Source organism: Zeus faber (genome assembly GCF_960531495.2).
Source record: "Zeus faber genome assembly, chromosome: 17".
Lineage (NCBI taxonomy): Eukaryota > Metazoa > Chordata > Actinopteri > Zeiformes > Zeidae > Zeus > Zeus faber.
The window spans coordinates 12,701,818-12,719,866 of NC_137204.1; the positions used below are offsets into that span (position 1 = coordinate 12,701,818).

Here is an 18,049-nt window from a genome sequence, read left to right on the forward strand (position 1 = left end):
TGTGAATAGTATTGCATTCCAAGCTTTGCCTTTGAAACTCCTTTCTGTCTATTGTTACGGAATTTGGTTTGAATGTCCCAAGATTATACCATATTTAATACCCACGATCACCAATCACAACCAATTTAGATCATTTCATTAATCATCATTAATTCATTAATGTATCATTGAAATTTCACCAACTAATTTTTTTACCTCCTACTCACAATCTTGGCTCCAACTTCTATGATCATTGTATGGGGTGTGTAAAAAAGTTGGAGCAAAAACTTTCAGTAAGTTGAGGGCAGGATCAGGAAACAATTCTCAGGATGTTGGATTGAACCAGCGTTCATTTTGCAGATAAAAAAAATCAACCTTTTTCTCTCGGAAAAGATAATGAGATTATGACGAGGACAACACTAAAGATCATTCTTTTTCCAGTACAACAGTGAGTCGTTTGGTCAGCTGGACTTTTACCGTGCTCCATGAGAGTTTCAAACTCCCTTTTATATGATGTTTGCAAAGTGCGAAAGAAAATGCGTACAACTCATTTTTAGTAAGATGACATTTATTGAGTGACTGTGGTGACGTCCAACATTAACATAAATAACCTCATCATTTGGAAACACAGGGCTTGTGAACGCATCCCAGAGCCTCGACCGGATGCGGAAAGTCAGCCCCCCAGCACGTCACAGCCCATCACAGCTTCTCGTGTGCAGAATCCGACTCCGTAGGAATGAATGGACCCCGGGTTTGTTCGGGTCGTTTGTCGGTTAAAGCGTGAAGTGCATTGGATGAAAAGAACATGGATCTTTGAAAATAAGAATTGTGACTCTGTGAATAGAGTACTATCTAATATCTTGTATATATCTAGAAGTCAGATACAAACTGCGTGTGCGTGCGTGTGTGTGGCCTTACCGGCTTGATGTTAGGGGGGCGTTATGTTAGATATTTTATTCCCTTTTTGTAAATAGAAATGGAGTCTGCTCCATCTAACCCGACGCCGTGCACCTCCTGAGCCAGTCCTAACACAAAAAGTGTTGGAGTCAAAAACATATTCCGTGTTACACATGGACTTGGCTTGCCGATCCAGAGCAACGTGGTTGTTTTATTTTAGTCCCAAAAGTTAAAGTTGATGAAATGTCTCCGAGGGACATGCAGTGTTTCATTGTTTAAATAGAACCGTGTTGTTGGGAACTTCCACATGGAGTGATTTCCTTACAGAGACACCGTGAGGTAGGACTCTGTGGACTACAGGTGGTAGAAGCCATGTTCTAATTCATTTTTAGGATAAAGTAATTACATGCACAAGTGTGTCATCTTGTTGTAGTAATCTGTGTTTCACCAGGACTCGGAAAAATCATTATGTCAGCCGATGCTGCGTTCAAAGGAAACTCGGAAAATTGTTACTTGTTGTAGACATAATGTTGACGTAAAGATGAGCAACAGCACAAACTAATGCTACGTTACATGGGAATTTGAAAATTTGTAATTGGTGTAGATAATGGATGAATTATTATTATACTAAACTATATATTTAACTTTACAAGGATGCCTATCTTAAAGTAAAAAAGTAAGGGCAATTAATGACTTGGCGGGAAAAAAAATTGTGCATCTTCAGCAGCGGGAAATGACACCCTTCTGAGTACAGTGGCGGAAAAGAACGCAAACAAAGAAAAAAACTTTATGATTCTCTTGCAGGGATTGTAGGCAGGCGGTCGTGACCTTACCTTAGGCGTCCACAGGGCGAGAGTTGAGGGCTGTGAATGTCACATGGTTTGCAGTTTGACAATATGACACAGTAAAACAATCACAAAGCATCATTAATAATGATTAATACAGACAATTGCTCTCCATTGAAAAATGTGAGGAGTTTGCTACATTCTTCAGTAACAAAATTACAGCTATCAGACAGAAATGAACCTACCCTTCAGTTCCCCAGTAATATGACTGCTGCCATGTCTCATTTCGTCCCCTTAGACATAAAAAGACTGATCGATATTGTTGGTCAGCTCAGGTCCTCCACCTGCTGCCTGGACCCCCTCCCTACCACATTTTTTAAAGCAGTTTTGAACTGCCTAGCACATGAGGTATTAGAAAATTTAAATGGCTCTCTTCAATCAGGTATAGTCCCTGCAGCATTTAAAACAGCTGTCATTAAACCACTCCTGAAGAAGAGCAATCTCGATGCAACAGTTATTGCCAACTACAGGACCATTTCCAACCTGCCGTTCCTCAGCAAAATACTTGAAAAAACAGTATTACCTTCAGCTCAACAACTATCCAACCTCAAACAGCCTTTTAGACACCGATCAATCTGGCTTTCCACCTCACCATAGCACAGAAACAGCACTTATTAAAGTTCTGAACGATCTACACATAAACACTGATGCAAAAAAACTATCTGTTCTTCTGCTCCTGGATCTCAGTGCTGCCTTCGATACTGTTGACCATCAGATTTTGTTAGCGAGATTACAAAAATGGGTTGGCCTATCTGGCCCGGTTCTAAATTGGTTCAAAACCTACCTACAGAACAGGCAGTTCCTCGTGTCCATTGGAGATTTTGTGTCAAACAAGGTGGATATTGTATGTGGAGTGCCCCAAGGTTCGATTCTGGGACCATTATTGTTTAACCTCTATATGCTTCCACTGGCACATATTGTAAAGAAACACAAAATAAATTACCATAATTATGTAGATGATTCACAACTGTACATATCCCTATCTCCTGATGACCTACTCCCCATACACTCCCTCACTCAGTGTATTAATGATATTAATGCACGGCAAAGAACCTTTAACAACTGAACAAAGACTAAACAGAAATACTCTGGTCTAATCTTTGGTGCAAAGGCTCAAAGACAGAAAAATTGCAGCTCATCTTAGTTCTCTGTCCCTGGAGAGCAAGAATGAAGACAAAAATGTGGGTGTAATCATAGACGGTGATCTAAATTTTAAGAGCCATATAAATCAAATCAGTGAAAAGTGTGAAAAGCAGACTCCGAAAAATTAATCCATGCATTCATAACGAGTAGATTGGACTACTGTAATGGCCTATTCACCGGCCTCCCAAAATCAGCTGTGCAGCGGCTACAGCTAATCCAAAATGCGGCTGCACGTGTTCTCACTGGAACAAAAAAGTTTGAACATATCACACCTGTTCTTAGATCTTTACATTGGCTCCCCGTCAAAACTAGAATTGATTTTAAGATTGTGCTACTTGTATATAAAGCTATAAATGGACTTGCACCTCAGTATATAAAATAAATGCTAATTATACACGAACCAGCAAGAACTCTCAGGTCCACAGGCAGTGGTCTTTTAACTGTCCCTCGTACCAACTCTAAAGCAGGAGAAGCTGCTTTCTATACCTATGCCCCAAGTAAATGGAACACCCTACCGAGGGACCTGAGAGAGGCCCCCACACTGAATACTTTTAAAAGCAGGTTAAAAACCTTGCTGTTCGCTACAGTCTATGACTGACTGATGTCTGTCTGTCTGTCTGTCTGTCTGTCTGTCTGTTTGTCTGTCTATCTGTTTGTGTTACTGGTGCTGGTGCTGTGGCTGCTGCTAACCTTATACCTAAACTTAACCCTCGCTTACTTTATGGCTAAAATTAAGCATCTCTAACCCTATACCCTAACTTAAACACCTCTAACCTTATACCTCAACTCAACCGTCTCTAACCTGAGTGACTCCTCCGGTTCCGGTGAGAGCCAACACTTCCGGTTCCAGTGACTTCTTTGCGTGTGCGGTGCGTTGTTGTCGTTTTTGCTGTTGTTTTTTGTTGCTGCTGCTGTTGTTGTTTTGTGGCTGCTGCTGCTGCTATTTCTGTTGCTGCTGTTGTAGTTTCTGTTGTGATATTACAATGAGAGTATTATAAGAAGGGTGTGTTTTCGGAGAGATAGTCAAAAGGATCTCACTCCCGAGGTCAGAATGAAAAACTTGACCCGTAATTTAGGGACGCTAATTAAAGAACCGTAACTGGATTAAGATGAGATCGTGCACACAGTTGAAATTTTCGTTTCCGGTGAGGGCTACCACTTCCGGTTCCGGTGACGTCTTCACTTGTGCGCTGTTGCTGCTACTATTGCTGCTGCTGTTTTCTGTTGCTGCTATTGTTTCTGCTGTTTTTTTCGTTGCTGCTGCTAACCTTATACCTAAACTTAACCATCCACCGTGACTGGATTAAGATGAGATGGTGCACACAGTTGAAATCTCAGTGTCTGGTGCGGGCTGCCACTTCCGCTTCTGGTGACGTCTTTGCTGTGCGTTGCTTCCCTGAGAACTGTTGACTCAATACAGATCAGATTTCTGGTTCCGGTGAGAGCTACCACTTCCGGTTCCGGTGACGTCTTCGCTTGTGCGCTGTTGCTGCTGCTGTTGCTGCTGCTGTTGCTGCTGTTGCTGCTGTTGCTGCTGTTTTTGCGGCTGCTATTGTTGCTGCTGGTACAGTAGCCGCTAGTGTTGTTATTGCTGCTGGTGGTGTTGTTGGTGCTGCTAACCTTACACCTTAAGTGGTGTTGTCATTGCCACTACTAACCTTATACCTAAACTTAACCATCTCTGACCTTATTCCTTAACCTAATCATCTCGAACGTTATACCTAAACATAACAATCCCTAAACTTATACCTAAACCTAACCATCTCTAGCCTTATACCCTAATTAAAATATCTCTAACTTTGGACCTCAACTCAAGATCTCTAACATCTCTAACCTGAGTGACTTTTCCAGTTCCGGTGAGAGCTACCACTTCCAGTTCCGGTGAAGTCTTTGCGTCTGCGTTGCTGCTGTTGCTCCTGCTTTGGTTTTGCTGTTGCTGCTGCTGGTGTTGATGTTGCAGCTATTTCTGTTGCTGTGGTTGTTTCTGTTGTGATATTACAGTTAGAGGATCATAAGAAGGGTGTGTTTTCGGAGAGAGAGAGAGAGTCAAAAGGATTTACCTCCCGAGGTCTGATTAAAAACTTGACCCGTAACTTAGGGTTTCTAATTAAAGGACTGGATTAAGATGAGATGGTGCACACAGTTGAAATTTCCGTTTCCGGTGAGAAGATAGGGAAACCAAAAACATGCACACATCATCGTCTGACCAGTGATGGACACTCATCACCAGGTCCCCAGGCGCGTCAACGAATGCTGCCCACTCCTCCCCCCCGGAGGAGGGACAAGCCAGGATGGGTTAAATGCAGAGGCCTCATTTCACCGGCCACCATCCAAAGCATGTGCATGTGTATGTTTGCATGTGTTTGTAGTGTGGTGTGTTGCGTGATAATTAAAGATTCTTCTTCTTCTTCAATACAGATGAGATTTCTGGTTCCGGTGAGAGCTACCACTTCCGGTCCTGGTGACGTCTTCGCTTGTACGCTGTTGCTGTTTTTGGTGCTGCTGTTGTCTGCTGCTGGTATTGTCACTGCTGGTGTTGTCGTTGCTGCTGCTGCTGGTGCTGTTGTTGGTGCCGCTAACCTTATACCATAACTGGTGTTGTCGTTGCTGCTTCTGCTGGTGTTGTCGTTGATGCTGCTAACCTTATAACTAAACTTGACTCTCGCTTACCTTATACCTCAACTTAACGTAACCTTATACCTCGACTTAACCATCTCTAACCTGAGTGACCTTTCCAGTTCAGGTGAGAGCTACCACTTCCGGTTCCGGTGACGTCTTTGCGTGTACGTTGCTGCTGCTGTTGTCACTGCTGGTGTTGTCGTTGCTGGTTCTGCTGGTGTTGTCGTTGCTGCTGCTAACCGTATACCTAAACTTAACTCTCGCTTACCTTATACCTCAACTTAATGTAACCTTATACCTCGACTTAACCATCTCTAACCTGAGTGACCTTTCCAGTTCCGGTGAGAGCTACCACTTCCGGTTCCGGTGACGTCTTTGCGTGTACGTTGCTGCTGCTGTTGTTGCTGCTGGTGTCGATGTTGCTGCTGCCATTGTTGTTGTTTCTGTGGCTGTTGTTGCTGCTGTTGTTGTTTTCCAGTTGCTGTTGCTGCCACTGTGGTTAGAGTCGCTTTTATTGTTGTTTTTGTTGTCTTTGTTGTTGCTTTTGTTGTTGCTGTTGTTTCAGGGGCATTCTTTTGTAATGACCGGCTGACAACTACGTTCTCTCTTTCTTTTTTGTATTTCTTTGTAAAGCGCATTGTGTGGCCCTGGTATGACATGCGCTCTATAAATAAAGTGTGACTTGACTTGACTTGACTTGACTTGACAATTGCATACTTTAAAACTGGACTAACATATTTGATTACAGAAAAAAATGAATAATAATAATAATAAAAAAATAAACAACAACCCAGAATCCGAGAGAGAGAACTGGTAGGACAGACAACAATGTGTTCCTATAAATTAAGACAATTATATCAGTTCCCTTAGTGTCTGTAGCGATATCTAATTCAACCAGGACATCATGATTGTTGAGATATTTTGTCCTTCCGGGGGATCTCCCGGCTTCTTACTTTTCGATTTTGCTCCACAGACAACATTTGCATCTGTATTACCAGCAAAGCCATAGCAATCAATAATGGAAATTCTACATCAAACTTAAAATACTAAAATATATTGCTAATACATTTTTGCACTAAGTTAAAAATTTCATTTGTAAACGATAATGGGCAAGGTTCAAACAAGGCTGCGACTGAGAGATTTGAGCCCACTTCACACGGAATACGACAAACGACAACAACAAACGGGAAGTTCATTCATTCCTACGGAGAGTCGGGTGCTGCACGCGAAAAGCTATGAAACCCTGCGGTGCAGAGTTTCCGTGTTCGTTCGAGGCTCCGGGAGGAGTTCAAATTATTTTCTTCTTGTGGTTTGTCGGATTCTGTGTGAAGTAGCCTTATTAAGAACTTAACATGCAAATACCTAGGCCACTATGATATGTGAAACTTAAGAGTAACCCGGATTTGCAGCTTGCAGAAAATTGAAACAATGTGGCAAATGAAGAGAATTTTGAATGTGTGAATGACGTTGCTCATCTCGTTCCAATGGCACCTGTCAAGGGGTGGGATGCATTAGGCACCAAGTGAACAGTCAGTTCTTGAAGTGGATGTGTTGGAAGCAGGAAAAAATGGCCAAGCGTAAGGATCTGAGCACACTTTGACAAGGGCCAAATAGTGATATCTAGACCCCTGGGTCAGAGCATCTCCAAAACGGCAGGTCTTGTGGGGTGTTCCTGGTATGAAGTGTTTAGTACCTACCAATAGTGGTTTAAAGAAGCCCAACCAGTGAACCACCGTGGGGATGAGCGTCAGAAACATAAAGGTTACTATGAATCTTGAATGAATGGGTGTGACGCACGGACAAACAATGACGCTCGGCCTACTCATCCCCTACTGTTTAAAACAGTGGCTCCCAACCTTTCCGGAATCGCGCCCCACTTGAAAATCTCAAAAGTGTTGGCGGCTCACGTCCGACCAGAAGTAATATGGGAGCCAAACAGTGCATTCTCAGAGGACATATATTTTAACAATCATATACATTCTCATACATACAGTGCACTCGTGGTAAAACAAAAAACGAGGTGGGTTAAAAATAACCTTATACCTATGGAACTTTCACGTTATGTTCGTAACGTAAAACTAACAATAACAAGAGCACATTAATATTAACTCATCTCATGAGAAGGCGGATGTTGCACGGCAGACACCAGATGCTTGATGTCTGGCTTCAGGGACGATGACAGTCTCAGCCGAAGATCTGGCTCAACATTCACTTTACTGCCGTATTTCGTCTTCGATGCCACAAGCGCCGAGAAGCGAGTCTAACAGAGATACGTCGTCGGGAAAGGCATCAGAAATCGCACAACTCTGTCGGACTGATCGTCATTCGCGTTCTCGGCGCCCGTACATGAGGTTTCGATGACTTTCTTCTCGCCCTGGTGCTCCTTGAGTTTATGATGGAAACATTCCAGCGGTTTGGACATGTACTGTTGGTGTTCTGTCTCGAGGTGACGCCGCAGTTTACATGGCTTCAGAGCTTGGTTTGATAAAGTCTTCCGTGCCTGTCCAAAAAAAAATCCCAATGATAAATATTCAGCGCTATACTTTCTCCGAACCTTTACTTTTTTGACAGGTGGGAGTGTCCCGCCTGTCCGTCTTTCCTTTTCAGTGTGCCTGATGCTGCCAGCCATCCATTTGGATTATCACCGCAAGTCCAAAAATGTACAGGTGCACGTCGATCGTGGTCCGGCTTGGGCGTAGTACGTTCCTATCTATCAGTGATGATGCATTTTTTAAGTTTTTAAAGGAAAAATACCATGAAGTGATTAAAAAAAAAAAAGTACATTTAAAACGTTTTGTAATTAATAATTTTTGTCAATAAAATCAATGTGTTTTGCCCACAATTTGGCCCAGCCCATAGGTTGGGAATCGCTGGTCCCAAATGCTCGTGTTCAAAGCCATCATGACCTATATTCTTTGCACTGCGCACACAACACAAAAGCACACGTACTCACCCAAAGTGAATCCCTTTGTGGAGTTGTCAGTGCCCCTGCACGTCCGTTGTTGTTTTTTTCAAATTGGGCTTGAGCGTTAATACCATGCACTTAGCTCTTTTGAGCACATTATTTATTCTCTTATCTGAACAGGAAAGTATCAACAATGGCCTTAATGGTCAATCTGGGTTTTTGGGGTAAGGATTCTATTTTGCCCTGATTTTCCTGTCTGAGCATCCTGTTTACTAAAATATTTTACAATATTTTACAAAAATTATAAACACAATTATATTTCAAATGATAAACACACACATACACACACACAAAATGACAATATATACAGTATATATTTAATAATATTGTTATTTAAGTTCATATACTACATTATAATATCACCCAGTGTGTGTCTGTGTGTGTGTATGTATGTATATATGTATATAATTATCATCATCATCCTATTTTGTGTTTTTACAGCCTTTGGCCTTTCATTATTTCACTGCACTGCACTTGTTATGTATGACTGCATGTGACAAATATAGAAACTTGAACATTACTTTAAATACTACTAACTCCGATGGATAGAGAATCATTCTTTACCGTAATCTACACACATTATGTAAGTGTGCACAAGCAAACATATATATATATATATATATATAGAGAGAGAGAGAGAGAGAGAGAGATATTATGATGGCTGGATGGATGTACAATACTATGTATAATTTTTGCATACTTACATAATGTGTGTAGACATTATGTGGGTAGCATGATATCGCACAGCTCAAAATGTATAACGTTTTGTTATGAAAAGCATGATTCCTGATCCATCTGAGTCATTGTTTTATAAAGTACTGTTTCAGGATGCAAGAGTTTTTGTTTGTCACATGCAATTATAAATAATACAAGTGCAGTGCAGTAAAATGATGAAGGGCTAAAGTCTGTGAAAAAACAAATCAAGATGAAAATCAGTATATTATATATAAATATAAAAACATTTTAATTATGTAAAGAATTGAGAACAACTGAAAAGAAATAACAAAAGAAAAAACCTTTAAGGGTAAATTCCTTACTTACTTTTTTACACAACACAGAAAGACAAACATAGCCAGAAAGCAACGATAGAACCACCCAGAGCTCCCATTCCATTTATTAGTTATGGTTTATAAATAGACACACTCAGATACATATGTTTAAAGTATAAAAAATACAATAACAGGATTTTTTTTAAATCTTTAGAGAGGTCTCTTCATTGTGTTTCTTTAGCTTGAATGGCTGACGAATGGAAAATAGCACATCTTTAGTTTTTCTAACATACATGTAGTATTGTATTTTTCCATTAGTTTCACAAATCAATTCCCAAGCAAGTCATTTTCATCAGCCTCATGATACATTTATAGGATAGAAAATAGAATCACATGCAATCCACAACTTCTCATTTTATCTGTACAGCACACCCAGTCAGCCAGACAAGAATATTTTGATTCATAATAATATATCATATGATACACACACACACACACACACACACACACCCCCACCCCCACGCACACACACACACACACACAGCGCACTTTATTAGGAACACCTGTACACCTACTTATTCATGCAATTATCTAATCAGCCAATCATGTGGCAGCGCTGCAATGCATAAAATCATGCAGATACGGGTCAGCAGCCTCACTGTGGCATGATTGTTAGTGCCAGACGGGCTGGTTTGAGTATTTCTGTAACTGCTGATTTTTGGTGAGGCGCACAGATGGTAGGGTGAGAATTTGGCATCAACAGCATGAATCCATGGACACAACATGCCTTGTGTCAACAGGCCAAGCTGGTGGTGGTGTAATGGTGTTGGGATATTTTTCTTGGCACACTTCGGGCCCATTAATACCAATCAATCATCGCTTGAATGCCACAGCCTATTTGAGTATTTTTGTCGACCATGTGCATCCCTTAATGGCCACAATTTACCTGTCTTCTAATGGCTACTTCCAACATGGTAATGCACCGTCACAAAAGAAAAGTCTCAAACTGGTTCCAAGAACGTGACAGCGAGTTTCATGTTGTCCAGTGGCCTTCGCAGTCACCGGATCTGAATCCAATAGAAAACCTTTGGGATGTGATAAAACGGGAGATTTGCAGCGTGGATGTGCAGCTGACAAATCTGCAGCTGATAAATCTGCAGCAACTGCGTGATGCTATCATGTCAACATGGACCATAATCTCAAAGGAATGTTTCCAACATCAATTGAGGCTGTTTTGAGAGCAAAGGGAAACCCTACCCGGTACTTGTATAGTGTTCCTAATAAAGTTCTCAGTGAGTGTATATTACATGAATAATATATACTTAAATCAAAACAAATCTAACAAATTGAAACAAACAACTTTTTTTTAATCCAAACTCTATGTAAACCTGATATTAAAATATAGTAATGTCAGAACAGGAAACATAACTTTGTTTCATGACTAAAGGGAAAGTTTGACACAAAATCAATTCATACCACAAATATCTTTCAAATATGTTACCGAAGAGCTGTTAAAAGGGTCCGGGCAACAGAAAACCCTAGCGAAGTTTCTTACTAAAAACATTTGTTTCCAAAACAAAAACATATCACAATTAAATCATATCAAGAATGAGGCATCATGGCTAAGTTGTTATATCAAATGGTTAAAAAAAAAGGAAATCAAGAGCATTCTTCAGTTTCTGAGGATAAACAAAATTCCTTATTATAAACCTCACATGTAATAAACATGGTGCAGCACAAATACACAACTAAAATCTTTTTAAAAGTATCGTATACTGTAGCTACTGTGCCGTATCTGGCTCTCGATTTTTTTCTAAAGAACAATAACTCAAGCTGCTAATTCATTATCTTATCATTTGTAAATGTATTCAAAGGAAAAAGACGACTCACCAACTTCATAAGAAATTGCATGGTTCCTCGGTACGATAACACCGAGGAACCAAGTGGTAGGTACTAATGTGACTCTGACTATTCACAGTGTTTCAAACTGAACAGCACACACGCCGGCACCTACTGTGCGGCTAGAACTGGCACCATTTCAACGAGTGGAGTTTGTCTTCAAGTCCAGTATTGCTTCGGTAGTTCTGACAAGCACACGTTAAAGCACTACTGAATAAATTCCGTTCACGTGTCGAAATGTCGTAAGTGTAATGTTACTATCAAAGCAGCATTACAGCTTTTGCCATTTTCTCGTTTTGTTTTTTTTAAATATAGGAAATCAGCATGGCCGTTCCATTTTTTAACATCTCTTTAAATCGTTTTCGGTGAGTGGAACTACGTCACCACCGTCATACATACATTAGATTTTTTTTTTTATAAAAATGTATATATGATATATATATATATATATATATAGATATATATATATATTACAATATAATATAATATAATATAATATAATAAATTGCTCAACAGAAACAGCTAATTTTACACAATTGTGCTAATTACCTATTTTAAGTAAGTGTTTGCATAGAATATATTTATGTAGCTAGGAAAATAAAACGGTTTTGACGTTTTCTGCATGGTTTGCCCTTAAAATCACTTGTTAAAAATTGTCACTTTGTATTTAATCATATGTGTGGAATCAACATCTCAATTTAGGAATCTTGAGATTCAAATGATATATTCATTAGATTTAAACAAATAAAAACAATTGTGAAATGTTGGCCGAGGTAATGCCCACCCAAAAATAATGCAGGCTGTTGTGATAAGAAATAATGAGGCTACAAATAAATGACTCGTGGTGAAAAAGTACATAAATTCAGAATCATAAATAAGGAATATGATGTACTCATTATGCATTTGACAGGCAATATTCTAATTGTGAATAATACTGAGCACACACCTTTATGTATGTATGCATGTATATAATATGCATGTTATACACACGTGTGTATATATATATATATATATATATATATATATAAACACATTCATACATATGTGTGTGTGTGTGTGTGTAATAACAAAATTCTTATCTACAATTTTCTTTTCTCATAATCAGCAGTACATATAAATATGTTTTCAATATATGTATTTCCATATATATATATATTTTTTTAAAGGTGCACTTAAATAATGTCATCAAGGAGATGTGGGGTGTCTACCCAGTCAAGTGTTCTAGGCTCAGAGGCCGCCATTATCATGCACATGAACTGCTTACCTGTCCTCTTGTCAATAGGATAAATTGTTGTTGGCGTGAACCTTCTGTTACTTTCCACAAACTCACACAGCTGCTGATATACCTGGGGATATTCATGTCGCAAGAAAACCCCTCGGATCCTTAGCTCCCGCTGGATATTGATAAAACAAATCTCCCTCGCCTTCCTGCCATCTTCTCCCTCTTTATCAATATCTGCTGTGCCAGGCGGTGGTGTGAGAATCAATGTTTCCATATCACTCTCCTTCTTGTGTACTTTTCTCTCTGGGCTAAAGGAAGCCAGTGCTACCTTGGCATATTTCCTTACGGTTGGAGCTTGGTTTCTTGGTGATGGCCCATCAGGCAATTGGTCACCGACAGCAATAGATACATTCAAAAGGAAACATTCGTTTGGGTCATACTCCTTTCCAGCCTCCTGGAGCTCCCTGCAATACTCGCCTAGATTGTCCTTGAAACTCTCCAGCTCACGGAGGGACAGGTATGTTGGAGACATTTGCAGGCTATTAAGCCCATACTGGAGAAAGTTACTTGATGATCCAGGGTTTGGAAAGCCAAGGAACAGCACACCTCTTCCTCTGGAAAGAAAGCCAACTTTTGCAATGCGGGAAAAGGCTTTGTGGATTTCAAGAGTTTCACGGCAGTGCTTGATGATGTGACGGCATATGCTGCTGATTCGTCCATAAAGACAGCTCTCTTTGTGTATGTCCCAATCCTCTCTTCGACAATTCCGAGAGCAATAATAGGTGTAGCAGCTGTGGCAGGATTTGAAGTACAAGCAAGCATTAAACAAGGTCTCTGTCCTTCTGCATTTGTTATTTGAACACATCATTGTGTCATCTTCATCTGGGCTCTGATCTGGTGAGCACTCATCTGCACTCTTCATTGCATCACTGCCCCCATCCATATCTCTAAAGGCATCAGGATTCATTTTAATCGAAGTGGGCTGCTTGTCAAGGGGCACTGGTTCCGCTGACCCTGCCTTTGTGCTCTTTCTGGACAGGGACGCTGCCTCTTCCTCATCAATAAGTTTCTTCAGTTGATCCAAAATATCTTCACTTGCCCTTCTACTAGGTGGCTTGTAGTCAGTCACAAGGTCTGCTAGAAGTTCATCAAGTTGCTCAAGACTTTGTTGAAGAGAGGCACTGTCATGTGTCTTCTCTTTGGATGAATGTGCAAAGCAAGACATGGTCTCATGCTGTAAGGTTTCTGGACCACCAGCACTTCTAGAGTCTAGAATATCCCAACTGGCAGACCGTCCTTCTGACTTGCTTAAGTTCCCTGGTCGAATGTCATTATCAGTGATGGTTATCTCAGGAGTAACAAACCATAGCTTATTGGCGGCACTCTTTGTTATCTCTGTTGGGCTTTTCTCAATTAAGGAATTGTCAGACATGGATAGGGCTGCATAGCGTCTTGGTGAGCTGGAGAGATTGACGACCACTGGTTGTGGCTTGTCATCTGTAGTTGCTGCAACAGGTTTTCTAGGGTCAAGAAGATTATCATAACTCTGACCCCGATTTACAGAAAGAGGTTGTTCCCTCTCAACACGCGAGTTGAGAATATTGTCCCACGACCTTGAGTAAGACTTTGAATCTGTTCCTATTTTTGGAGGTTCCATGCATGGGTTTGCATACCATGATGCCAATATTGGTTCTTGCTTTGCCCTTGTTGGGGTGACTTGTGATACATAAGAGGCTGGATTTGTAGAATACCCAGACGCATCTGAGCCATACCAGTCATCTGTTTGAGGCTGGACAACTCGAGCATGCCTTCTACCCTCTGTGTAATATGCCCTCGCTGGAATATGATGCTCTGGTGGTAGGGCATAAATATCATTGGGATAGAAAATTCTTGGTGGGGCAGTTTGGATTTGATAAGTTCTTGGATCATCCCCGAAAACTGTTCTTGTTGGAGGTGTCTGGATTATGTAAGGCCCTGGTTCTGATCCTGCATAGGGTTTAGTATATGCAGCCTGCACTGAGTAAGGGTAAGGCTCCACCTCTGTAAAATAGGGTCTGGGTGCTACAGCATGGACCATATGAGTCCTTGGATCCTGCACATATTTTACTTTCGGGGTAACGTTCTGTCCTGGCATGTAACGATCATCATGACAATAAGGAGCTGGCTGAGGAGGGGCTCTTGTGACATATCTCCCTGACTCATCTGCATAAAATAACTTGGTTGGCACATTAGGACTTGAATGAGCTCTGTGTTCCCTTCCATAGTAATCACCTGGTGAAGGCATCCTTTGCAAGGGCATTTCCATCGGCTGTGGATAACTATTTGGCATACTGCGAGAATACTGATATTCTTGTCTACACTCAGTACCAAATGTGTCAGCTGGATTTGCTGTTTTAGAGTATGAGAAATGCCGTGGCACCGTCAGGCTCCTGCTTGCTCCACTGTGGTACCTTTGCCAGTGTATGTCCCCTTGAATTTCTTCCTGTTTACGTCCATGATGTTGAGAAGCTGAGTTATCAGGTTTAATATCCACACGACACCGAACATGAGGACTTGCAGCTGGTTTATCTACTAATCCCTCTCCATTTTCTGAAACATACATTGGTGGATATCTGCTGGTATCACCCATCTGAGGCTGCAATTTAATAGGATGTACTTCATGCATAAGAGCCCTTGTTGCCACATAGGAGGACTCGCGACGCGGTGAAACTTCCGGTCTCCAGTAGCTGTCCTTGGGAGCCCTCTGGGCCTCCCTGCCCCTTCTCCCCGTAGATGAGGATCTTTCAAAAGACACAGGAGTAAGACTGGTCTGGACTCGAGGAGCACTTTTCGACCTTGTCCTTCTCTTTTGTTCAGGGACAGTTACCTCCGTGGCGATTTCTGCACCCATAGGTTGAGGAGTCAGTCTATGGCTGAAAATGTCTGGTGCGGAAAAGCGGTATCTCTGCTGGCGGCCCAAGGCATTCCACGCACCATCAGGGTTGGCTACAAGCCTTTCAGCTCTCCTGTACGGAGACTCCATTGAGCAATAGTGATGCTCCGGTGACTTAAAGTCAAATGTATGGCAATGTCTTTTATTGTTGTTTTTAAGATGGTCCTCCAGTGTGTTTTCATTTGGGGAATCACATAGTTTAGACGGTTGCAAGGAATTAAAATGTAAAACAAGGGGGATGACTTTTATATCTGGATGCACAGTTGATACCAGTATGTCAGGTGGGTCTGTACGTGTCATCTTAAAGGAACTCCTCTAGTTTTCTCCATCAAGTCGTTTTAATGATATTTCCCCCTGCATAAGCAAAAAAGAAACACAGAGTCAGCAATTTCGATATCTTAGCATTTTGGAAGGCGTCACTGTGTTTTATTTCTCAACATGTATAAAATCATCAATTAAATGGTATCCTATTTCACCAAAGACTGGCAGAAAATCTATACAATATAGTTTTGCAATGAATTGTAATGATAAATGTTACATTTTGAGTTAGACTCCACCTTACATTCTTAAAATGTTGTACTACACCCTGTGACTGCTCAACACCAATACATCTTCACTTACACCTTTTCATCATATGTTACAATTAACCTTTTTTTTTTTGAAATAATTTAAGTGAAAGAATAAAGTGTTTTTAATGTTTTCGGCAACAGATTAAGTTAAACAATAGTAATTTGTAGATTTCCAAATGATATAGTAATTATGGCAATTCTGTGCCAGCATTTCACACAAATATTTCAATATTTCTGTTTTGCTGGAGCCATCAGTCAATGTGTTTAATATAACACAAACATATAATTTGTTTTCTACAATTAAACAACAGCTGATTTTCAACATTTCACAGATGTGTGATACATTTTCAAAATGTCAAATATGTTGGATTCTGGAAACATCTGGAAATATGATGACTTCCGCTGGTATTTTAAGGAAACAGAGCAAAACAAGCATCATGATTGACTTTCAAGGTGTCGCTGACACCTTTCTTAAAAGCATTACCTGTACATAAACATACCGCATAATTGTAACAGCCCCAGCTACGATTGCTTATAAATCAACAAAGAAACATACACTCCTACACTGTTTATTGGGAGGTTTAATTACAAGGAAAAATTGAGGTTGAGGTAAAAATAGTTTATTTTATACGTCATAAATACATTTGAATATAACCCTCTGTGATGCCTGGAATTTTAATACTTGTAATCTAATGACTATAGTTCTCTCACTAACTAATTTCGAAAGGCAACTTTAAGATTTATTTAAATATTATCTTTATCAATTTAGCATTGTTTGAGTTTGGGCGTCTCCAGTGAGGTGTACAGAAAACATAGGCCTACATAATGAGCTAGAAATATAGGAGTGATGAGCTCGAATCCCAGATTGGCTGGAAGAGTAGAGCCAAACAGGTAGATGCAGGGGAGGTGGTGGGAGGGCAAAGCAGGAAGCAAAGCACGTAGGGCAAGAGGGAGTGGCTGCTTAAATACGCCGACCCATACGGGTGTGGCAATGTCGAGGTTGTCTGATAGAACAAGCTCAGCAAGCTACGCGCCATTCGTTTTTCAATGACAAGTTTTTGTTATTAAGCTACACAACATACAGTAAATTCCGCCACCCCCCAACCCAGTTCTATCATGAACACTACTACCATTATAAGGTTAAAGTTGAGATATACTGTTCAATTTCAAAGCCACAAACAACAAATCAAAGAACAACGTATCGTCTGTTATCTGAATATTAGGGATGCAAAGGTACTGTACAGTGGGCTTACGGTTCGGTATGTATCACAGTTTTGGGGCCACGGTAACGGTACGGCATCTTTATATTTAGGGAAAAAATACATTTTAAATTTAAAAAGTTAAAAGGTGTAAAAAATGGAGGACAGGTGTCCAGGATAGTGGATAATTCTATATTTATTTCTGTTATTAATTTAATCATTTATATAATATTTTAAAAACGTTTCACAATAAAAAATAAATAAAACCAAACAACTATTATAACCAAAATAACTATAGTTAGTTATTTTGTTTAAAACAGTATTTGTCACACATAAATAAAAATCGTAAAATAACTTAATAAATACCTTCAAATAAAACCTCATAGTCAGACCAGTGCATATGTGCCTCACACTTTGTTAAGCGTGACAGTGGGTGCAATCGTTTTCAACCAGGGCACCTCAAGGTGAGGGAAGAGCATAGGTTATCTCTTAAATGGTGGAGGAAACATTTGCCGATGGCAGGAGACGTCAACTTAAAAAACAACACAACATAAAACTGTAAAACTTGATAAAAAAAAAAGAACCTCTCATCACTCAGCAAGACTTGGTTCCCTTCATTTATACCAAAGAGCCGTTCAAAAGAATCGGATCGTTTGTGAACGACCCGACACTATCTGGTGCGAGTGGAAGCGAGTCTCTGAAGAGAAGTTCATAATAAAGAGGGACACGGCCATCCAAGGGGGTTATTTTTCGACTGGACACCTTGATTGATTGCACTCTTTACGAAAACA

The 18,049-nt window shown here is 40.3% G+C and overlaps 1 protein-coding gene across 1 annotated transcript; it reads right to left on the bottom strand.

Moving 5' to 3' along the window:
* Window positions 1–12,508: 12,508 nt before the first annotated feature.
* Window positions 12,509–15,790, bottom strand: ajm1 (apical junction component 1 homolog; the record flags this gene model as incomplete). The annotated part of the gene is made up of 1 exon (XM_080018121.1): window positions 12,509–15,790. The coding sequence occupies one exon, from the start codon at window positions 15,788–15,790 to the stop codon at window positions 12,509–12,511; it is 3,282 nt and encodes a 1,093-aa protein (XP_079874247.1).
* Window positions 15,791–18,049: the final 2,259 nt, after the last annotated feature.